The following is a 23168-nucleotide window of genomic DNA, read 5'->3' as shown; positions in this document are numbered from 1 at the left end:
AAGTCTAGTGACGAAGTCCATTCTGCGAAACAATCGTGCACACATGTTGAAGTTGAAAATATACGGGTGTAACAAAATTTTATTCACCTTCACCTGTAATGTTTATATTATGGTTCTCTACATTTCAATGCAAACCCTACTTAAGAGCCTAGTAATAAAGCTGTTCTGTAGAATTCGAAACCAGATGTTTTAACAATAACGCAATAACGGCGGTTGGCTTGCGTACCGTTCAGGTAATTTCGGGAACTGTTTTCGGTGTGTCCCCGTTGCAGGATCTGGAACTGCACAAGGCCCAGGGTGTTTGGGTTCGAGACGTTTGGGTTGCACGCATTCTGCATTGTGTAGTCGGCGACCGATGAGACCCAAAACGACTGTTTCTCAGATAACAATGTCCAGAAGGTAACAGAGAGTATTCCCGAAACGTTTGAATTATACCTGGTGCGCTGGGGAATACCTGGGCACGATGGGAACGATCCGGAATCCCAGGATTCCGCTGGAGGTATAGGTTTCACTTTTAGGAACCATGGTGGACGCAGAATGTAGTCGTAATAACACCATAAATATTAGCAGCCTGCAGGACCCTCCATTATGTCAGGTGGAACGGAAAAATCTGTCTTTAATCTATCGGTGAACTGTGGATGAGAAATCGCTTCGTGTGCAAAGTTCAAGTTGTCTGCAGGATTGCAAAAATGAGGTTTTTCAGTAGTCAAACACGCTAGATAAAAGATCAATCTAGGGAGCGATCGCCCTCAAAAGTCCTATTTTTACGTTTATGAGGCGTAATTTGCATTATTCACAGTCACAGCTTTATGAAAATAGCCACATGCGCAGTTGTATGCTTCCGAATAATGCAAATTACGCCTCGTAAACGGAAAAATAGGACTTTTGAGGACGATAGCGGCCTAGATCGATCTTCTATCTAGCTTTTTTGACTACTGAAAACCCCATTTTTGTATTATAAATGAGAACGCGCATCCCGCATCCTTGCAATTCTAGAAAAATCAATGTAATTTAATTAATAACACCAAACCTAGAAAGTTTAGTGAATCCTAATAAATTTTGAACATAATTAATTACATAATTTTTACTACATATAAAAAACTGAAGTTTCTAGTTGCGTTTTTCAAGGTTTAAATAGGGTTTGAAGTGGAATTTTATGAACTCTCCATAAGAAGACGTGTTAAAATGTGCAAATTTTAAGTTGCTATAATTCTTAAACGGTGCAGTGAATCGAAACCAAACTTTGGTAATTGCATTAATTTAGTAAGAACTATATCTTGTCAAATTTTCAAAACTTTTGTTGCGTTTTTATATACCTCCAGAACATCCTTAATTAAATGGCATGAAAAGTCGAGCAGCTCCAGGAGCGTGTTAACGAAAGTTTGATGGTGCCACTTGATTAAGCGGAGACATTTAACAGGTTGTCTTGTGCGGCAAGCAGGTAGAGAGTGAAATGCATAAAAGCCGTTGTTAATCTTTAAATTTCGAAGGCAACTGTGCGGGGAAGCGGTTAATGGGACCCCGTGCGGTCAAACTGGCAGCTGCAGCATAAAATCCAGTGTCTAGCCGCACAATAACTGGTCTGTTCTTGGGGAAGTGTGCTCCCGGTAGACGAAGCTACCGCCACGTGTACCTACTGCTCTAGATCTTGTTGAAGCCCGGCTATGAAGCGAGCGGAGCCTCGCCGAACCTTGTGCACCGCGAAAACAGGTCACGAAGTGTTCCTCGGCGTGCTAATCGCGCGAGTGCGTGCGCGACGCTGCGCGAACGCTGGGTCATGCACGGCCGCCACTCGTGACTCGGATATTTTAAAAACGAATGACGACGAGGTAGTATTTTCGCGGTACGGCCCGTTTGAACAGCTGCGCAAATAGCGGATCCTCCTCTCGCGATGCGGCGGCGTCGGCGGCGCGATTTTTGTCTCTCTCCCGAGTTTCGCCGAGCGCTCCAAGTATTTTTATTGCGCTCCCGATTGCTCCACCGCGCCGCTCCACGACGAAATCATCGGGAATCAACACCGGTCCCCCGGTTATTTCCGTTACCGAGTGGAAACGGTCTCGCCGGATCGTCGAAACGCTCCGCTCGATTAAATCGTTAGAGACCGATTAAAGTTCATCAGCGTTTCTGGCAGGAACGAAGCGGAGCAACACGAACGTCGTCGAAGCCCGAGAACCGGATGCGTCCCATGAGGGACCGTGAATTTTATAGAGATTCAGCTATAGAAATTATACTTACTCGTGTCGAAAATTTTCTACAAAATTTCTTTCACGGCACCCCCTAGGATCGTTCCGCATAATTTACCTTCTGAATAATTGTAATCGGTTGAAAACCTTATAAATTATAATTTTTGGAAAATCTTTTCTGCATATCCTTCCGTAAACCAATGCTTTTAATTGATTATTAAAAAATCAGGTCTATTGGTACAATTATAAAATAGTTATTCTATTTCAAAGGGCGTACGAATACTTTTTACACCCACTGTAACAACATTTTCAAATTCCTCAAATGTTTCCAATGTTTTCCCACAGTCTAGCCATTATTGTCATCACACGCGCATTTGAACTGATTGCTTAAAGCACACATGACACTAGTATTATGATCAATTACGCTGTTAGTAACTCTTCGCCCGATTAGTACAATAAATCCTGTTACATACGGGTCGTCTTCCTTCGAATTTTCCGCGTGTGAAACGTGTTCAGATAATGAAGCGTTCGGATAACGGAGCGTCCACATAATAAAGATTCTTGTATACGGAATCTTACAAATTTCTAAGGCCTAGACTGTACTTCTTCGAACTGGTAGGTTAGCTACCGATCCCTAGAAGATCTTTAAGGTTCGAAGGTCCTGTCTGAAAGGTAGTGGCTGGAAGAAAAGGACCAAAGGGCATTCTGGATCGAATACATTCTGTCAGGGAGGCAATACGAGGAATCGGCGTTTTCGGTTCGGTCGAGTAAAACCAACACTAAAATTTCAGCCAACAAATACAAGATGCCAATGTGGAAAAGAAAAATTCAGTTCGAACAAAAGGAGTTGTGCTACGCTTTGTCCCACCTCCGAGCGATGCAATCACATTGTTCCCGATTCGCCGACTGACCAGCCTATTCCTGCGAGAAGCTCAGCGCTTACAATTAACACGGTGTTAGAATAGAAGAAGACGAAGAAGACGAAGTTTGAAAGAGGAACGAACCCAAGAGATTGAACGGAGAGAGAGATAACACACAAGGAAAGAGAGGAGGAAGGAAAGAGAGAGGAGAGAGTGAGAGAGAGAGAGAGGAGAGGAGAGGAAAAGGAGACGAAGCACAACGAGGCAAGTGTGGGTATATAGTTATAGCCGCCGTGGCCCTGATACGATGTTACAGTCTGTAGGCAGTCAGGAATCGGGAGGGTCGCCCCACAGCTAACACGTGCAAGGCGCACGTGCACTCCGAGAGACCACTCTAGCCTCTGGCGCACAATCATCGGATGCCAAGATACACTCCACGGAATAATTTTCGAGGGGCACTCCCATGCCTTCCTCCTTCGACTCGCACAGGCACCGCGAAAAAAGAAATCAGCCTCGAAGGAGAACGAGTTTCGTCGTTTTAGCGTGCCAAGGCGCGGACCGTGTCGGAACATCCTTGCTCCCTACCGACAAGTAGACCACGTACGCGACAGTAAACAGGACCGACTAATTTTCTTCGTCCTCATGCGTACACTTTTCAGGCACTTAAACACACGACACTTGTGCCGATGCACTTTCGACTGTTCGATGCTTTATGCCGGTTCAGAAACGTTAATGGATCTATGTACCATTCGAAGATGAACATCTTGTGACCAATCAATTTTACTGTTTATAGGATATTGCGTTTCTCATTAAAGGGGGTGAACTTCGCTTTTGACCTATGTTTCTTCTTGTAGTTTACTCATATAGGGGTGTGCAAATATTTTAGTCTCTTCTTCAATTTTCTTGTATTTATACACGTCATAGGAGGTATGTTTTCAATCGATAATGAAGTTGATTATTTAGACACATCGACAGCAAACGAACAATGCACAAAGAGGCGGAAGATTACAATCATTGTAATTATAAGTCATTGTGTATGGACGATTGAAAAAGAGTCCATTGAGGTGTGACCATTATGAAAAAATAATGAATGCTTCTTACTCATAATAGAATCGTACAAAGTAGTCTTAACACTTACGTCAATGTCCAAAATTTGCTATGTCTTGTTTTCCAATAAAAAGATAAACAAAAGTTTAAAGAAAAATTCAACACACAAATTCAACAACATTAAGAACAATAAATAAATGAATACTTTTTAAGCATACAGATTTGTCTGTCGACAGAGAAAACGATTTTCGTAACGTGCAAGCTGGATGTTGGGTCTAAGTAGACCCACAGGGAAATGTCGCTTCCAGTCTTTCCAGTCTTATTATGTTTGCTCATTAAGCCTACGGCCCTTGATCGAACATCATTAAGCTCATTGAATCTAAAAGGATAGAATTTAAACGGATCGTTCCTGTATACAAAACAGAACTTTTCTTCATCAATTGAAAGGGGCAGGATTTAATCTACCTACGATTTTAAATTTTGCACATGCAGTTTTACTTGTAACTCTGAATGTATCCAGAAACGATAGATCATTTCGATCCTTGATTCGATTTAGACGGAATCCGAATAGAACAGTGCGGTTCATGGAGAAAAGTCGTATGCATCGTGCAGCGGCCTTGCACTTATTGTTAGGTTGCGTAGCGTCGGTGTCGTGCGCGGCAGTCGTGGCACAAATTTGTTCGCGCGAGTGTACGGGAGCGTGTGCGAGGTGAGTACCTACGCATGCTATCGCGACGGACGACGAACGCGATGCGGCAGGAAGCACACGATTACGGACCCGCTTTGGGGTCGTTCGTGCACGGTGCATCGGTGCATGCATATGCGGCAGCTGCAGAGATGCGCGCAGTTTCACCGGTCGCAATCTCGCCGGCCCGATTTCGAAGGGGCGAGCACGCAACTGCGCTAATTATAGGTGCATACTCTAGCCTTTCTTTGCGACAAATCGCGGACCGGCAGGGAATGCATATACGCGTGCACGCTGTCGAGGACTGCCCCGGCTCCTGCAACGGCTAATTGAACTGTGTCATCGTCGGCCACGCGTCGAACCAATCGCTATTCATCTTCCACAACCCCCAGCAAATTAGCAGCGCGTCTCTGAATTTTCAACCGCGAGAGCTGCGAATTTTAATTGCCTCGTTTATTCGAAGTTCTTCGAAACAACGTTTTCCAACGATTGCACCTTTAAGAACATATTATGACTTTTCACATTTACCGCCTTACATCGATTGATATAACCTAGATCGGTTTCAAATACGTTCGTACATCAGTTTTTTTTACAACAAGCATGTACGATGCACGCAACACACGTGTCGCTCATTTATCAGAAATTTAGATTCCCCGAAGCAAGTGAGTGTGTCTTTATAAACAATATTTCTTACATTCAATCATTCAATATTTCCGTTTTTTCAAAATTACTATGACATATTTAATTTACAGACGCGACTCAAATAAATCTTGAAAAAGATCCAAACTAGGATCGAAACGTCGATTTTGTTTGACAATTAGCAAAGTTGCTTTATAATTCGTAATAAGCGATCGAACCGTTGCGCCGAAAACATTTAAACATTTATTATTGCACCTTTGATAGGAACTAGACATTGCCGGTATCGATAGCAGTTTTTTCTATTTGTTTGTTAGAAGACTATTATATATCTATAGGGGCGCGAGGTCTTTATGAAATTATGACACGTGCATACTTGTTAGATACAAGGGAACTTTGTATATTAACTGTTATTAAAATTAGTCTTATTACTTTCATTAAAATTACTTTTATTAAAATAATCAAGCTGTCATAATCATCTTTTAATCACGTTTGGATCTATTACCATAACATCCTGCGGACTTTTATGTGTTTATATAAACTTGTAAAATGTCAACTGAAAAAGAAACGTGCAAAAAAATGAAACGAATTTTCATTTTATCTGTGCGTTGTTTCGTAACGAGTGATGGAACATTTTTCGGCCTCGCCTAAAATTTTACAAACTAATTCATTAAAGTGAGAGTTCGCGTGAAGCTCATCAGTCTAATAATAACGCTGCGACGATAAATAAAATGAGCGTATTTGCACTTGAGAAAGCAGACGTCCGCACATTACGATAACAGACAGAAAAATACAGTGACTCACGTATTTGTCCGCAGAATTTAGTTGCAATTTTATTTGCCGAAGTTCCGTGGAACATTTCGCACTGATGAATGCTCAAATTAACAAACATCAGAAAAGAGCAAAGGTAACGGAAACGAACAAATAAATATCGCATAACGATTTGTTCGTCTCGTTTTTTTCGGAAAGCATGCGAACAAATGCGTGTGAGTCACTGTAAACGCACAGGCGGGACTTGAGGTGTTAAGGCGGTCGATAAATCTCGTTAATTTATACGTCGCTTTCAAGCCGAGATAATAGGACGAAAGCGCACTGTCATTCGTCGACCTACGTAACCAACCTTTCAGCCATCGGTTTATCATAAAGCGTCACGAAATGTTATTATGTGGTCTCGACCTTCGTCTTAAGACGAAGCGATTAATTATCTGTGCCAAAAGATCGGCCGACCACATTTTTCGGCGTCGAATTCGCCGAGGAACGGGATTGACCGCAGTACACGCGTCCTCGGATCCAGGAAACTTCAGGATCCATTAAACTCGGGGGAAGCTCGGGATCAACTAGCTCCTCGAGTCCGAACAACTCAAGGATCTAAGGATGTGGTGATCCAGAAATTTCAGAGACTTTAGAAACTTATATGTAGATTGTTCTACAGGGTGTCCCAAAATTCGTGAACTTCCCGAAAGGGGGTGGTTCCTGAGACCATTTCAAGCGACATTTTCCTTTGCAAAAATGTTATCCGCGGCTTTGTTTAGCAGTTATTAACGAAAAACACGGACCAATCAGAGCGCGACGTAGACGCGAGTTGGCACGATCTACGTCGCGCTCTGATTGGTCCGTGTTTTTCGTTAATAACTGCTAAACAAAGCCGCGGATAACATTTTTGCAAAGGAAACTGTCGCTTGAAATGGTCTCAGGAACCACCTCCTTTCGGGATTTTCACGAATTTTGGGACACCCTGTATATAAAAACTGGAGTTCATAGATCTGAGGGAAGTACAAGAGGATCAAAGAAGGTCTACAGAGATCATGGAGAGTCTACGGAGTCTGGAAAAGGTCTATAGGATCCAAAAAGATTCACTGCCTCTATGAGTCGAAAAAGGAGGCGTGGAGTTCGCGAATGGAGCCTGCAGTGTCTACAGAGTCGAAAGAAGGTGTATAGAGTCCGAAATGAATCCATATTGGTCCCAGAACACTCGAAATCCACTGCCTCCACGAGTCAAAAAAGGATGTGCGTAGTTTGCAGTGTCGACAAACAGACAAAATCGTGTTCCCGAGCCTGAAAGACGAGCTAATGGTGTCGAACGGAAGTCCTTTCATTCATCCTATTTGTTTTCCGTCCGACATTAGCATTTGCGCTGACAATTTGTTCGGATTGCTAGAGCAGATACGGGTCGGCGAGGAAAATAAAAGGCGGAAAGCGGAAAATTGTACTCGAGCGTCCGCCACGGCAGGAGTGCACACCTGACGACTCGATCGTAAAGGAAGGAGACAGCGTAGCGATAAAATCTCGCGGTACACCTGTTTATCGGGAACAGTGATTTATGAACGCCGCGACAACGAAAACTGATTAGTCAGAGCTATTCGATAGACATCGGGATCGAAATTCAAGTTCGATTGCGGAAAGATCATCGAATCCCGGTAGTGCTGTTCAGATAGTTTGGCTTACGGTGGAACTTCGGTAGATTACTAGCAAAAGCACTTCCACTCGAGCGTTTCGAGTTAGATGACTTGCGGTGAGCTTGTGTTGTACCTTATTTAATCGTATTTCAATTAAATATATGTAATAGAACTGTCAACAGTGTCTAAATGACATCCAGCAGCGTCGAGGATTGTGTTGATAGGGAAAAAATGAAAGTCGCAAGAAGTTTCGTGTCCGCGATTGTCCGGTTCAAAAGCGATCAAGTACACGCGCACTTGTCCAAGCGTTGATAAATGTTTCTCGCTTCAACGTGCTCGTATCGTTGTACCTAAACGAGTGTTTGTAAATACTGACGGCGTCATAATTTGCTTCCTATCAATCACACTATCTGACTGAATTCTCAGTCTCGATCGAGTTATTACGGCGGTGCGATACAATTATGTTTTACGGAGAACGATTTCTCAATCGCAGCTATCTTGATAGACAGCGCGCCAACGCAACGACAGACCTGTTATTATTCGACAGGACCCTATAGCAACGCCGAACAGTTCCGTGTTCAAAATTGAAGTAGCTAAAAGCAAATAATATCGAGCTCCTGAAGAGTCCAAATTGATCCAAATTATTTCAATAAACCACAATAGCTTCGAAGTAAGACCACCTTATCTCGTAATTAAAAAACAGACCAATACTGTGCGCGTAAAATGGGCACATACAATTTAAAGCAGTGGACATGTTAAAAATATTTAAGGACATCAATGTGTTAGTTTCAGCTTAATAGAATAATTAAAAGAAGAACGCAATTTTTATTTGGCTCCTGCGTCCTGCAATCAATGCAAACATTTTTTAATTTGCATAAAGATCCGCAGTTTAGCAATTACACACCAGTCTGTTTCTCGCTCGTTCGCCCCGAGTACGTTTCACCTCGGAGCGTGACGGATCAGATTCATTCACTGTCCAGAAATTGTGTACGCGGTGCGCCTAAAGAAGTTTTCACTTCAAAACTACACTTTACACTTAATTCAATGATTCGTAGTAACGTTGGTGCGTAGACTGCGCATTTTTCCGCAAGACAACAATGATCTATATTAATCTTCTGTACGATACGATAAATGTGTAAAGTGTGCAGCGTATCGTACGAAGAAAAAGGCATGAAAAATCGACTCCGTCTTGTTTATCGGAAGCAACGCTTCGCGCTACACCCAGTTTATCTCGCCGGTGCGCGTTATCCGCAGGAAGTTCATGGAATTTCGGTTCACCTGTACCGAAAGGAGTTGCGTAGGGACCCAGATTTCTTATCGCGTTAGCTCGATAAAGTCGATTGCTTGTCCGCAGACGGAAATCGTTCGAGTGCGCGCTTAGTACAGGCGTCCGAAACACCTGGATGCGTCTCGATCCAGCTAGATCGTTTCCCCTCGGTGAATCACTCACAAACGCGGCCGACAATTACTTCTGACCCGAGCCTTTGTTTTTTCTATGGTTTCCCCGCTTCCCCGTTGTATTCTTATTTTTTCTCTTTTTTTTTTGTTGACCAGTCACGTCGATTTCTTTTGATCCTGTTCGAGTATTCCAACACGTAGTCGGGTTTTGCGTCGCGCGAACTTCGACGATTATGTTTGGCCAGACACGTGCACGCTTCGGTTAACTGCGTTTCAATCTCGAATGGAGGAAACCCAGTATCACGTGTATTCCAGTATTTACTTCATAATTGTTTTGCATTTTAACACATTACCGACCGGTGATTATTGCACAATTTTGACAATTCTATGGCACATGGCTAAACACTTTTTAATGGAACTTGAAATAGCAAAAGCAATTTTTATTGTGAACCAATAAGTCATCCTCAATAACGTCATCTAATAGTTTCATTCAAGATTGCAATGTAAAAGTAAATTTCTATGCTTTCTTTTGGTACAGCACAATTATTGAAAATCCTATTAATAGACTTCCGGTAGGTAAAGTGTTAAATGAGGGACATGATCTTGAAAATAATTGTTTGGAACAATATTAGTATTAAGAGCAAGTATTACCAGCAACGTGGCTATTATCATCCCAAAAACATGCCTGTTTACTTCACGGAAGATAAATTAAAGAATAAATACTATCTTTGGTCACATCGAATTTCATTTAATTCGTATGTATCAATCATTGGAATAAATGAAAAATGACTGAAATAAACGTCGATTCAAATGTTCAGATTAAAAGGTGAATTCCAACAACCTCTCTACACAATATGACAATAAGGTGGGGTGTAAAAAAGAAGTTGTAATAACTCTAACAATTCCAACGATTCGTTTAAAGTTTTTCTGCAGCCGTGCGCACCTTTATCGCGATATCTTGACGCTTTTCGCAGCGTTTATCTGAGTATGATGTTGATAAAGCAGATCCTTGTGTACAGGGACGCTTTTCTACAGAGAGGCGTAATAAAAGTTACGTAATGCGAATCATTTGTTATTTTCCTCGAAAAAACCAATATCGTCCCGTTACAAAGGGACTTCGCTGATTTACTCACGGGTTTTCAAACAGAGATAACGATCTTGAACACCTGAGATGTATTATTTGTTTCACAATCGTTGTGAACGTCTCTTTGTTTTCCACATGTGCTGACTCGACGAGTTTCAAACTTAGAGACCTGAAAGAGTTTTTTGGAAATGCTGTAATCGTTAACATTTTTGGACAATTAAAATACGATAATATAACAGTTAATATTCTTATCTATTAAAGTTTATTAAACTAGTCTATCAATGACTATTATCCTATAACGACTTATTATCCAGGTGGCTCTAATCATTCGTTCACTGTAGAAACTTCAACGTTTCACGCAGCCACGCCATGAAAATTTCGAACGTTTATCGTCGAGCCGGTCGTGTCTGTACGTTTCGAAATGGTTCGCGCTAGAAGCGACGGGACGCGTCGAGAATATCGTTCTTGGAAACGGTACCAAGGAAAATCTACGATTTTTACAAAAGCAGGCCACGTAGCCAACACCGCGATTGTTCATGAATCATTCATAATGCATGAGATAATCGCGACGAGCACTGAAGTCAGCTGTTGACGAATGCGTCCGCAGCCGTCGCGTCGCGCTCGCGTTCCGCTTTTCTCTGCTCGTCGCGTCGCGTTCGCTTCTCGGCCAACAGAAAAACTGGAACTTCGTTTCGTCTCATCAAAATGTAGTTATCGCGAGCGCGGCTGACTCTCGTAAAATCGAAGTAATAATCCAAGAAAATAGCTGCCCTCTTCGGTACAGATACTTCTTTTAAGGGGGGACTTTTTCCGTCCATAAAAAAAGTCCAACGTAACGTTTCTTTTTCTCTGAAAAAGCAATTCTTTTTCCCTGAAAGATGTACAAAAAAGAGATCTTTAAATAGTGAGTAACATACAAGCCTATATCAATATGTAGAAATACTTTCTCTATGAAATCACACCGTTTTAACATCCATGCTCCTTTGACACACTTACACAATTTATAAAAGTGAATTCTTCTCGATCGAAAATTGAATATATAATAAATTTTATGATTTCGGCGCAGGGTTCGATCATTTATATATTTATATTACTTATAAATGATCGAGAACCCTGCGCCGAAATCATAAAATTTATTATTTACACAAATTATGTTTTAAAAACTTCGCACAACAGATTTTTGTACAGAACTATGTACTGTGCGTTGCCATATAAAAATGACACAATCGAGTTTATTTGGATTTCCAATGGAAGCCTTTTTATAGATTCAATGATTGTAAAATACAAATTCTAGAAACGGGTAGTTGACTGCTAAAGGTATTTTTAGTGTTAAGTCGAATTTGCAAGGATTATACACGTGTCGAATATCCTTGCGACTCCTGCATCACAGAGCAAGCGCGTCAAATCGAAGAAACGGTCTGGGATACAGGTTGCAAGCAAAAAATCTGATTTATTGTCCGATTGTTGCAAGAACCGGTGGCACACGGTAGAAACGATCGAAAGGGCCGCAAGGGCAACAGCTCTGTCAAGAATGTCGACAAGACAGCCGAACTTGGTTGAAAATCGATAAAAGGGTACGGCCCGGCCCGTCGTGACTATAAATCACATTATGTAAATCGGCCGAGACGTTTCATTGACTGCGACCCGATACAATTTGCAATCGAATCGCCTTGATACGTAACGAGGAACTGGATTGGAACTGGATCGAAAATAACTACGGCATTCCTCGGGGCCGACACTATCGGCGCAACGCTTTGCAACGTTTTTAAACCGTGACCAGACGCAACACGATACGACGAATCGCGACGCTACGGGAACGTTTTAAATAAACCGTAATCCGCCGTCGCCGTTGCATAAATCTTTTTTCGAGCATCGACGAGTTAATCGACTACTCCGATTGTCAGGGAAGGGGCGCACGTATCGCGAGCAAACCGCATATATTATGAGAAACGATCGCCCCGAGGTGTTCTCGCGGCGAACGAAAGCAAGCGACGCTCGACGAGACTTTCTAACGAGCAAACGAGGACTTCCGGTTTCGCGAGCATCGATCGCCAGTTCCACGAAACGCGATCTCGTCCGCGAAATCGATCGACAAGCGGCTCGGATCCGATCTTTCGAACACCGTTCAATGTCGCCGAGACTTCGCTCGCATTCGAACATAACATCGTGCATGCTAAATTAGGGGCAGTTTGAGTCATCGTTTTGCTGATTTCGCATTTGTTTGCAAATTCCGAGTTCTAGACTTTACAAAAAGGAATGCATCGATTTTCTTCGAGCATGCTGGGACGCTAAATTAAACCTAATGTAGTGCATGTGAAGCAATATATTGTTTCCACGAAAGCAAGCTATACCCATGTACGAAAATCGGAGAAACATATTTCTTGTTAAAGTCTCGTTCACAAAGCGAACTCTAATTCAGGATGATGTCTCTAAAACTAACACAGTAATGAACCGTCGATAATTTCACTTTAAAAACGTGTGAAAAGCTTAGGACGATATTTGAAAGGGTGGATGGATAAATGTGTCAAGTTTGTGTTTTCTGTAAAAGAGTTTTAAAAAAAATATGTTGTCCTTTTTTGATGAATGAAGATAATTATTACCTTTTTTGTATTAGAGATTAATATTTGTAATTGATTTATGTTACTATCTTGATTCATCAAAAAAGTACAACATACCTCGCTGAAAACTCTTTTACAGAAAACAAACAATTTGTTACTCGACACCTTTATCCATCCACCCCTTGATTTATTTTTAAAGTTATGGAAACCTGCCATAAAGTATGCATACCTCATTTCCTCGCATTTGTCCGCAAAATTGTAAATTTGTATAAATGTTCATAGTCCGCTGATCACGCGTGTGCCGTAGCAAAGAGACGTTGATTATTTTGGTGGAACAACGTGAACGAGAACACAATTTCCCGAGACAAGCGGACAGAAAATTCCGTTCCCCGAGAGAGAGAGGGACAGAGCTTAAAGCTCGAGTGGAAAATTCGTAAACTGAAGCGGGAGACGGTATTAAATATAAACTAACGAATCGAGTGGTGCGTACACAACCTGACATGGATAGTGCAAATGCAATTTCGTTGTACGCTTTCGAATGCCGTCAATCAGACCGTGAATCGATCGATCGGCTTCGAGCTGGGTTCTTTTTTTCATTTGCTCTTCGTGATCCGTTCTCGATCAGCTAAAAACGAAGAAATCCGTCATTTCACAGGACTCCAGAATAAAAGCAACACCGTGGCTGTGTCGTCGAACGGTGATCAAGTGCTACTCAAACGTGGTGGAAAATGGGACAGAGGAAATTTCTGTGTGTGTGTGTGTACTGGCATTTATAAAATATAAAGCCACATACATGAGAAATAACACATTTAATAGGGAAAAAATAAATTTCTATTTCACTCCTGTTTGTTGCAATTTAGGTAAGAAATTTTTATTTTGCATAGAGATCCGCAGTCTAGCTATAACTTTGGATAACATCGCTACCTTTCGGTAGAAAAATTATTATACGACTTCCAAGGATCAGTAAATCTAATCAAGTCAACTTTAATCAGAATGGGAAGATCTTAAAATTCTTGGAAAAATTGAAATGAAACATCATATCGGACGAAGAGCCAGTAAATACGTTCTCCGCGCAGCGCTCCGATTGAATCGCCATAACTTTGGATTAGGTTGCTACTTTTAGATGCAAAAATTAGTATGCGGTCTCGAAGGATCGGTAAATCTTTTAACAAAGTTTCAAATCGCTTACTTCCGTCAATTTTAATCAGAATAGAGAGACCGCAGAAGTTCTTGGAGCAGTATCTCGCTGTAGGTATTCACCCTGTCGGTCAAGGTTAATTTCGAATTATTATACTCGAGTCATCCGGAGTCAATGAAGATCCGGTGGTTATAAAGCAACTACGTGTTCGGCATTCAGCCGGCTTCCTCGCCTCGTTGGTATTCCTTGGAATTCTCATGTAACGCGTTACGATTCCGGTTCCTAACGCCGGACACTAGTTTTTCTGCGGGGTACGACACGCAAACTACAGTTTGCTTTGAGTCTATATGATAATCTCCGGTAGATTTTTCATTCATGGGTGAACTTTACACTCGTTTCTTGCGGTCATTGCAAGAACGGAGGTATGGTCGGATGGAGGATGACAACGGGGCTAGTTTGATTGCGGGAGCATCGTTGAGACGCAGACGGTGTCGCAGAGATCCGTCTCGACGGAGACGGTGTCGCAGCGATAAATAGCCCGGTCTTATAACGCTGGGACGTTGGTCGGCGGTTGGTCAGGTATCGCGAGGATTCCAAGGAAAATTACAGGGAATAAAATCGAACGAAACGCCCGTGAGACTCGGCCACTTGCTCGGTTACATACCTGGCCAACCGGATCTCATTGACTTCTTGACCTTTCGGTTTAAGAAGCGGAGTTCCCTTGACCCGGGGAATAAATAAACTGACGAAACCGCCTGCCCCCGAGTCGCGACGGTATCACTGACCCCCGCCCCCCGATCCTTTATTTATACGTTCTCCCGGGTGTATCACTGCTCTATTACCGGCATGCTCCTCTTCGGCACAAAGCGGTACTCGGTAATTGGAACTCGATACAAGCCTGCGTTTATCTGTCATTACGGGGGTCATAGATACCGGTCGCTTCTTAACGATCGCAGTACGCCTCTAAACTCCTTAATTCCGTTAATTAATTGTTCAATTGATCACCCTCCCCACCTCATTTGTCTCGGTTTTTACTCGGCGGGCTCGATTACGCTACGGCTAAAGTGTTAAGGCGTGTATCGCCGCGGCATTATCTATCCCGCGTTACAACCTTAATTACCATGAGAAACGTTAAATAACCAGCCGCTGTTCCGAGACAGGTAAATTGGTATATTCGAGCCAGCTCAGACTCGATGGGGCACCGTAACTGGTAGCCTCGGATACGACCGGATAGCCACGAACACTCTATCACTGCCGATAATGACGGCATAATGAACGCGTCCTCCTCGCGGCGTACAGCCGACGAATTATCCCCGCGGTTTTTGTGAAATTTCCTTCCTAGTTTTATGTCTCGCACGCATTTAACTACTTATCCCGGCAATTTATCGAGCGTTTTATCGTCTCGTCAAGGTTTTATGCTGCAAAATTTTAGGGAGGAGCTGGTACGATCGTATCCGCTTCTTTCATTCTACTAGCTTCTGAAATCGTTTACTCTGGTCTGGTACACGATACCTGAGCGTATTAGGCACGTGGGAAAATTCTGTTGCTCTCCGAGTTTACTCTTCGTTAGCGGGACGGTGTCGAATTAACCTTCTGCCCACCGCACTTCAACACTATCTTCATGATCAAATGACAGGTTTCAGATCTCTAATTCTACGCTTATTGAAATTATCAAGATGCTTTCACGGGAACTTATCGCGCGATTTTCTTCATTCAAGAATATATTATAATATCAAGAGATCTCGGGATAAAACATAATTAGACTGCGGAGCTTCATGCAAAATAAAAATGGTTTGCAATGACTGTGGGAAGCAGAAATAACATAAAAATTGATTTCATCCCTTGACGACTTTGTTCCATTAAAAACAACATTACAACATCCTTGAATTTTTTAAATCTTTCACTGTTTTATATTTTGCTCAACCAATTTCTCCTATAAATGCATAAAGATCCGCCATCTTGCCATTTTGATAGAGCAACACATGCTAGATACTTTTAATTCAGTAACATTTGAACACCCCACGAACAGCAAAACGGAATAAAAATAGAATGCACGTTCTTTCGCATCTCGCGAATGTGATAAACGCACAAGTAAAATCCACGGTCTGCTATTAAAACGCTCGACGCTGCAGCGGGTAGTCGTAACAGTTTGATCAAACTAAAACCGAGTGGCTAATGCCAGCGATTAAGACGCAAGCGAGATTTTTTCGAAATATCGTACAGAAGAGAGACACGAGGTTCCATGTAGGATCGAACGGAAGATAAAGCGAGAATAGTCGGTGAGAAGGAACAGCTACCTCGAGGCGAAATAACAATGTCGTGTTTTACAGGATTCCCGAACGGTGTTCGCACGTGTGAGAAGCACGTGGTGAACGTATAAAACGCGGCGGGAATGGAAATATTCGCGCGATAATCAAAAATGCAAAGCGTAAAACGGGCCGCGCCTCATTGCGCGAGAAATCCGCTCGTGATAAAGACTTCGGATATGGTGAACAGTCGAGATGAAAAGCAAACTTTTTGCAGTCGTTGAAAGCGAAGGCGCGAAGCTGCCGACTGAGAGGAAGGATAACGGGAAACGTGCGAGAAATACGTGAGTCGCGAACCTTTTGCCAATCAATACTTACGTTATCGTGTCGCGACAGAATGTTTCTCTGCGCGAGAACATTCAAAATCGAATTTCGTGAACTGTCAGATGATTAGAAAAATTTGTACCCGATTTTTAAAGACCTTCTTCGAAAGAGCAGTTCATAAAAATTGCTACAGTTCTTTGTAGCAATTATTATACCGTGATCTATCGAAACTGTGTACTCAGAATATGAAGCATGCTATAAGAGGGTAGAATGTACGGCAAATGAGAATCCGATTAGCCGTACAAGGGTTAAAAATTGGAACGAGCACACCGCCAGCCAAGTCGATGAGAATTAGTGTTGTATAAAGCTCGAGTCTTCGAAGCTCTAGAGCTCAGTCTTAAAGACCAAGTTTCTATAGAAGAACTTTTTAAGACTGAGCTCTAGAGCTTCGAAGACTCGAGCTATAAAAATACAACACTAATAAGAATGGTTCGCCAGCTCGACTGGATTCTTCCGCGATTCTGCGACAAAGTACGAAGCTTTCGAAATGAATCGATTCCCTCGAAGGGAATAAACCGAATGGGTGTCTAGGCAGCCGGTTGGCCACGCGAGGGTTAAAAATCGGACCGACCCCGCCGTCATCCGAGTCGATAGGAAGGATTCGCCACCTCGGGTGGATTCGGTGCCGGTCGCTCTCGCAATTTCGTGGGCCCCTCTCGAGGGACTCGTTCAGCGGCGCAGCAAATAAAGGACTCTCCTCGTTCTGTGTCCGTAGCGCCGGACATCGGGTGGATTCTTGTCCCGACCGGTAACGAGACTCCGAGTAACCAGAGTCACGAGCAGGCTAGACGGAGTTGAGCTATCCAGCGCGAGAAAGACAGAGAGGGCCGAGAAAGGAAGAGAGATTGCTCGCGCGGTGTACGCGCGAGCACACGAGTCAAGAAGGCAAGAGTCTCTCTCGGACCCGGTACCGTGCACGCACACCTACACAACGGAACCGTGCCCGGAATCATGGTGTACAGTGTACAGGTTGCCGGTGCACAGAGCGCCGAGCCGAGCCCGTGAACCATGGGCATACACGAGAACGGTGGTTGCCGTCTCGCCGGTTGGTAGTGGTGCGACGATGTCACGGTGGTGGTAGCCGTGATGGCTAGTGGCTGGCGCCGCCGGACGTTCAACAATGGTCGCGTCCCCCTCCTCTCTCCTCCACCCGCACCCAGAACCCTTCACGCACCTCCCCCCCTCGGCCCCCCCAAACCCGGCGTTGCCCTTCTCTTCCACGCCCGGCTTGTCCCGCCGACGCCTCTAGTCCCATGGTCGTCAAACACCCCCGGCTACGGTCGGCTTCGACCCGGACCATTTCGATGGAACAAGTACAGCCAACATTGGCGGATCGTGGGAATAGAGAAAAAAAAAATAGTACAGCAAATGCATACGATAAAATAATGGGGTTACCCTGGATTGGTCGACAACTCATTTGGCCGACACTGTTTTCATTGACGATTTGACCGTGTTAGTGTCGGCCAAACCGTGTCAATGAAGACATTTGATTGACATTTGTCCAATCGTCAATGAAAACAGTGTCGGCCAAATGAGTTGTCGACCAATCCAGGGTAACCCAAAATAATGACATCTATGGCACATCTGGGTTCTGTGATAGATATAAATATATACATATACGAAGTAAAGGTACCAAGGTGTATCTAGTGGAGAAAGGAGAGGAGGAGACAGTTAGAGCCTGATGGCTAGAGCAAGATGTGGAAATATGGAATAAGGGAATAAATATTGGACAAGGAGGTAGAGAGAATGTGCATGACATGCGAGAGACACCTGGGGAAGTTAAAACATTTAGCAGAGGACTGTGAAGGTGTAGAGAGAATAAATGTATAAGTATTGGAAAGATAGTACAATATATAAAAAAGTGGGAGAAATAGTAGACTGGCTTAGGAGTATCGAGAGAAAAAGGGAAGAAATAACCAAAAGGAGAGAGGGAGGCAATATTTGATGTAAGGCATTAGGATAGATTAGCAGCGATATAGATGAATGGATGGATGGATGGATGGATGGAGGGACGTGTGACACAAAGAAAAATTGTAAAGAAAGTCCAATTTCTTGGCCGCGCGGCCAAAATAAATACTGCTAGTACTAGTACAACAAATGCTGTGGTCAAAATCGAGTGACGTCACGAGAAATTCGAGGAATTCGAGTAGAGGAAATGCTATAGTCGGTACCTGAGTGACGTCACGAAGCTGTAGAGTAGTCTGTCCCAGACAGTGACGTCACGATTCATACTTAGGGGAACCTATCACGATCCTGCAGTACAGATCGTGACGCAACTATTTACTCCCACTATTGGTACTCTGATGAGACAATTCTCAGAACGTGACGTCATGTATTCCTTTGCAAGGAATTTTTGCGGCAATGAGTCCAAGGAACAGGGCGTCAGATACACCGTTCGGAATTTCTACCGGCACTCCGTGTCACATCTTTCTGCAAATTACAGTGGTGCTCACTGAAATTTGACAAAATCTGTAACGCTAAATTTTCACCGCTGATCTCCACCCTTCGTTTTTTTTCGTAGCGTTTGTTTGTTTTGCTGGCCCTCGCCGACCGGTATCACGCACATCTAATTGTAAGAATTACGAGAAGTACAGTAGGATCTCGCTCGTTGTACAAAACGGGAACCGAAAATGCACAAATCGAGGTTGTGCAACGAAAAAGGTAACCAATTACAGGTCATCTTTTGTTTCTACGAAGCTACCACGATCCAGAACTTGATGAACGATGGTAGCTTCTTTCGCTGGATGGAACATTGATAAGTTGGCACGGGTAAAGAGGAGCGAAAAGAAGCTCTTCATCACAATATTTGAGAACCCGAGATTAATGGAGATGTTTCGAATCGTCTTGATCTGAGAGTTTTCTACGTTCCTGGAGATGCAAGAGTGTATGGTACAAAATCTAATACCGCGGTTCAGGCAATGATAAAATTGCAAAAAAAATTTTGAACCAGTCTAAAACAAATGGTATTAGTCCATTTTTCATTCCAACATATTTATCAGGCAGAAACACCAAAAAACATTACCATGGGAAATGTGCCTTGTTTTATGTGCGACCTCTGTTCAGTACTCAGTCTTCCCGAATATTAATCCTTGCACTCGGAGCTATTTTAACTGGAAAATTAATCATTTCTTCCGATCTAGAATATTTTATGGATATAAAATAGCTATAATACCTCATACAATACGTAAATGTTTAGTAATTGATTAGATGCCGATATATTTAATAATGTAAACAATATTTTGAATAATGGTACAGCAATTTTTAGTAGTGCCTCGGGGACAACCGAGTGCAAAGGGTTAAAAATACGAGATATCTATTCCTTAGTAAGCCTATTCCTTACTTCCAATGTACACCTCCATCTCGTATAAAAAATTTAAAAAAGTAGTGGATATATTAATAATAACAACGCTCAAGATGCCTAACCTCAGGTCTTAAATAGCAGACTGGAACAATTACCTTGCAACACATCTTAGCATTGTATACACATTCGAAAATAATTGCAATACTTTCTTCCTATTGTATTCGAAACCCAAAAAATTGTCCACCAAACGATTAACAAATAAATTTCAGACGTTTTCCTTACCCATCGCACAACACCAAACCCAGCGCAGAGATAATCTCTATTTGCCTGGCAATCGATCACAAAGCAGGAGCACTCGTTCGCGAAAAGAAGAAAAGAATGACATACTCGAGTAAATGCTTAGACAAAATGGGACAGAAAAATCGGATTCGCGAGCAATTCGAGTCCAACGCTATTCTATTCGGGCAGCGATTGCGCCGTACAAGTAGTGGAGGCGTCGCGGGGGTAGCAGTCGGCGTGGTGGGGAAGGCTATAAAAGCTCGCAGGTGAGGGGCGGAGGCCAGTTGACTTCGATCCGTCGAGAGTAGCGTGTCGACAGAGCGTGGTAAATATCGTATCGCTGTTTGTTGGCGCACTGGTTGTGCCTGGATACTCGACGCAATTTACCAGAAACTGGACAGTTGATCGAAAAATGTTTAACGCGAGTGCGATCGTCTCGCGATAACCGACAAACAACAAGGAGAGACCTGGACAGTGGTGTGAGTGACAAATAGGATCGTGCGCAACGCCGAGAGGAAATAACGCAACGTGAGGAGAGTAGAAAACTGGCGAAACCGCAGACGAAACGATACCGAAAAGCGCCTACGATCGAACCGAACGAAAACCGACTTTGGTGCTGGTCGTCGCATCGGCGGGTTGGTTCGATCGATAAATACGGGGTGCGTGTACGGTGCAAGCACGGCGTCCGGCAGATAACGAGTCGAGAAGGTGTGCGTGACTATATTTAATCAACGACCCACATTTCTTTCTGGTTTCCCCGGACACGACCCGCCCCGACACCCGAACGAAATCCTCCGTTCCCGAGGTGTGTGAGAACGAAAAGGACCGAGAATGAAGGCGATGGTAGTGAGTCCGGTGGGTGGCAGGGTACCACCTAGCAGGGGTGTGCTGCACAGTAGCCTCGGGATCAACGGGACCCGCCGGGATCTCGAGGCGGAGGAGGTGGCCGCTTATTTGACGAAGCTGCGCTCGCTGGTGCCGGATATGCCGAGGAAGCGGAAGCTGTCCAAGCTGGAGGTAATCCAGAGGGTGATCGAGTACATTTGCGACCTGCAGACCACCCTCGAGGAGACGAATCACGAGTCCAGTATCGTCAAGACCACCCCGAGGCAACCGCTGCAGCCGTTGCTGAACGCAGCCACGACGGCGCCCACCACCTCCACCGCGTCGACGACGACGACCACGATCACCGGACTGGTCACGGAACGGTGACATGGCTCGTCGCACCAGCTCCAGTAAGCTCCAGGTCGCCGCGAGCCGACCTCTCCGACCTTTCCGACGTCGCTCGGGACTGTGTTCGAACCCGCTTCGAGGCTCGAGGGTTGAAACGGAGCCGGAGTCCTCGCCAGGATCACCCCAGGACTTGCCACGCCGTTTTCTCCGTGTACAGAAAGACTCTCGAACAGCTGGGAAATCGGCTCGGCGCGGCGCCGAGGGACTCGAGACGCGTTCGAAGGGATGAGAATTAAAGCGGGCCGCCTGATGGCTTATCGAAAAACCTCTTTCTCCCGGGGAAAGATGTAAATACTTGTACATAAACTCGCCGCATTCCTCGCACCACTTATTATTGTACACCGCTCTTCTTCCACTGTTCTTTTTCTCGCTCCCTGTAAAACCGTGACCGACGATCCGAAGCTCGTTCTCGCTTCCTCCTCGACGACGGTATGGATTTTTCCTGTTCGTGTCTCGTTTCCGGGGGGGTTGCGAAACTCGACGTGTTCGACCGTTGGACTCTCTCTTGTGTATACTTTTCGTTCGCCACTCATGACTGATTTGGATCGCCCTGTACGATCTTCAACGGTAAAAATGTCGCTTTCAGACTTTTTTCGGAAACGCTCGACGATTTCTTCGCCGACGCCCCGTATGGATCATAGAATCTAATTGGCCGTCACGTAACAGTGCACATCCTGCCCAACCAGTCATGAATGAATCCCCCCACCCATTCTTTCGCGTAGATTTCGTACGGAAGTGATGTTTTTATCGTCGCGTTGATCAGCCCTGTATTATTTCGATACCCATTGTAGATAATAAAGAGAATCATATGTATTATGATTATGGATTACATTAATGGTAATTGCCGATACTATATTATTATTATTATTATATTATTATTATTATTACTTGATTATTATCGTTGTTATTGCTTTTCATATTATAAGTTGGAGATCTCCGATGGTCCTAAGCTCGTTTCAAACTTGTCCGCTGCACCCTGTCGCGAAACAGAGGTGCTGACACCTCGGCTGTTCATTCTGGCCAGAAAAGATCCTGTTCATCGGCCCTTCTATCTGCGATTTGCCCGATTCTCTTCCATTTCCACGTCTTCAGCAACCCTACTGCGCAAAGTTTACCGTCACCAGGCAGCGGATCATCTACGAAAAATTGTTTTGTACGTGGATAACTGCGATAGATTAAGGATAATTAATAACTTGTCGGCGAAAACGATCGCCAGAGATCTCCAACTTAAAGACGAGTCTCTAACTACTGTATATTCGCGAAGACTGAAAGGCTGTAAAGTGTAAGTAATATTGTCGCGCGGGCGTGTCACACTCGCGCACGCGAAATAAATGCAAACTGTGTCCACACGTTTACATCTGCGTCTGTGATTCTTTATTGGAGAGCAACACCTTCCCCCGACACCGTATGACTCTATTATCGCGCGACCATTAGCGACTGTACCTGATATAGAATTCCCTTGCGTCAATTCTTCTTGTCTTGAACTTTTAAATGCAATGATCTAAAGCAATACATACCGCGAATACGAGTATCATGAGAAATATTTAATTTTCAATTCACGAGACGTAGCGAATAATCAATAATTACCACCGTATTGGGTGATACCGAAATTTTTCATATCGTTCCGACTATTTAACAAGAAATCGCAGTTTTCTCTAAGTATATTATTCCAACTACGATTATTCTAAATACAGAGAACTGAAGAAAATGGACAATGTTTCAAGTAATACGAACATGATT

At 43.6% G+C, this 23168-nt stretch overlaps 1 protein-coding gene across 1 annotated transcript; it reads left to right on the top strand.

Annotated features, from left to right (window-relative positions):
* The first annotated feature begins 20472 nt into the window (after positions 1-20472).
* On the top strand, positions 20473-22783 carry LOC143208705 (DNA-binding protein inhibitor ID-2-B-like). Its single transcript, XM_076423365.1, has one exon. It carries the CDS (start codon positions 21027-21029, stop codon positions 21405-21407), a length of 381 nt encoding a protein of 126 aa, XP_076279480.1. The 5' UTR covers positions 20473-21026; the 3' UTR covers positions 21408-22783.
* Positions 22784-23168: the final 385 nt, after the last annotated feature.

This window comes from Lasioglossum baleicum, chromosome 5 (genome assembly GCF_051020765.1).
Source record: "Lasioglossum baleicum chromosome 5, iyLasBale1, whole genome shotgun sequence".
Lineage (NCBI taxonomy): Eukaryota > Metazoa > Arthropoda > Insecta > Hymenoptera > Halictidae > Lasioglossum > Lasioglossum baleicum.
The sequence above is the reverse complement of the archived record's forward strand: the minus strand, read 5'-3'. Positions and strand labels throughout refer to the sequence as shown.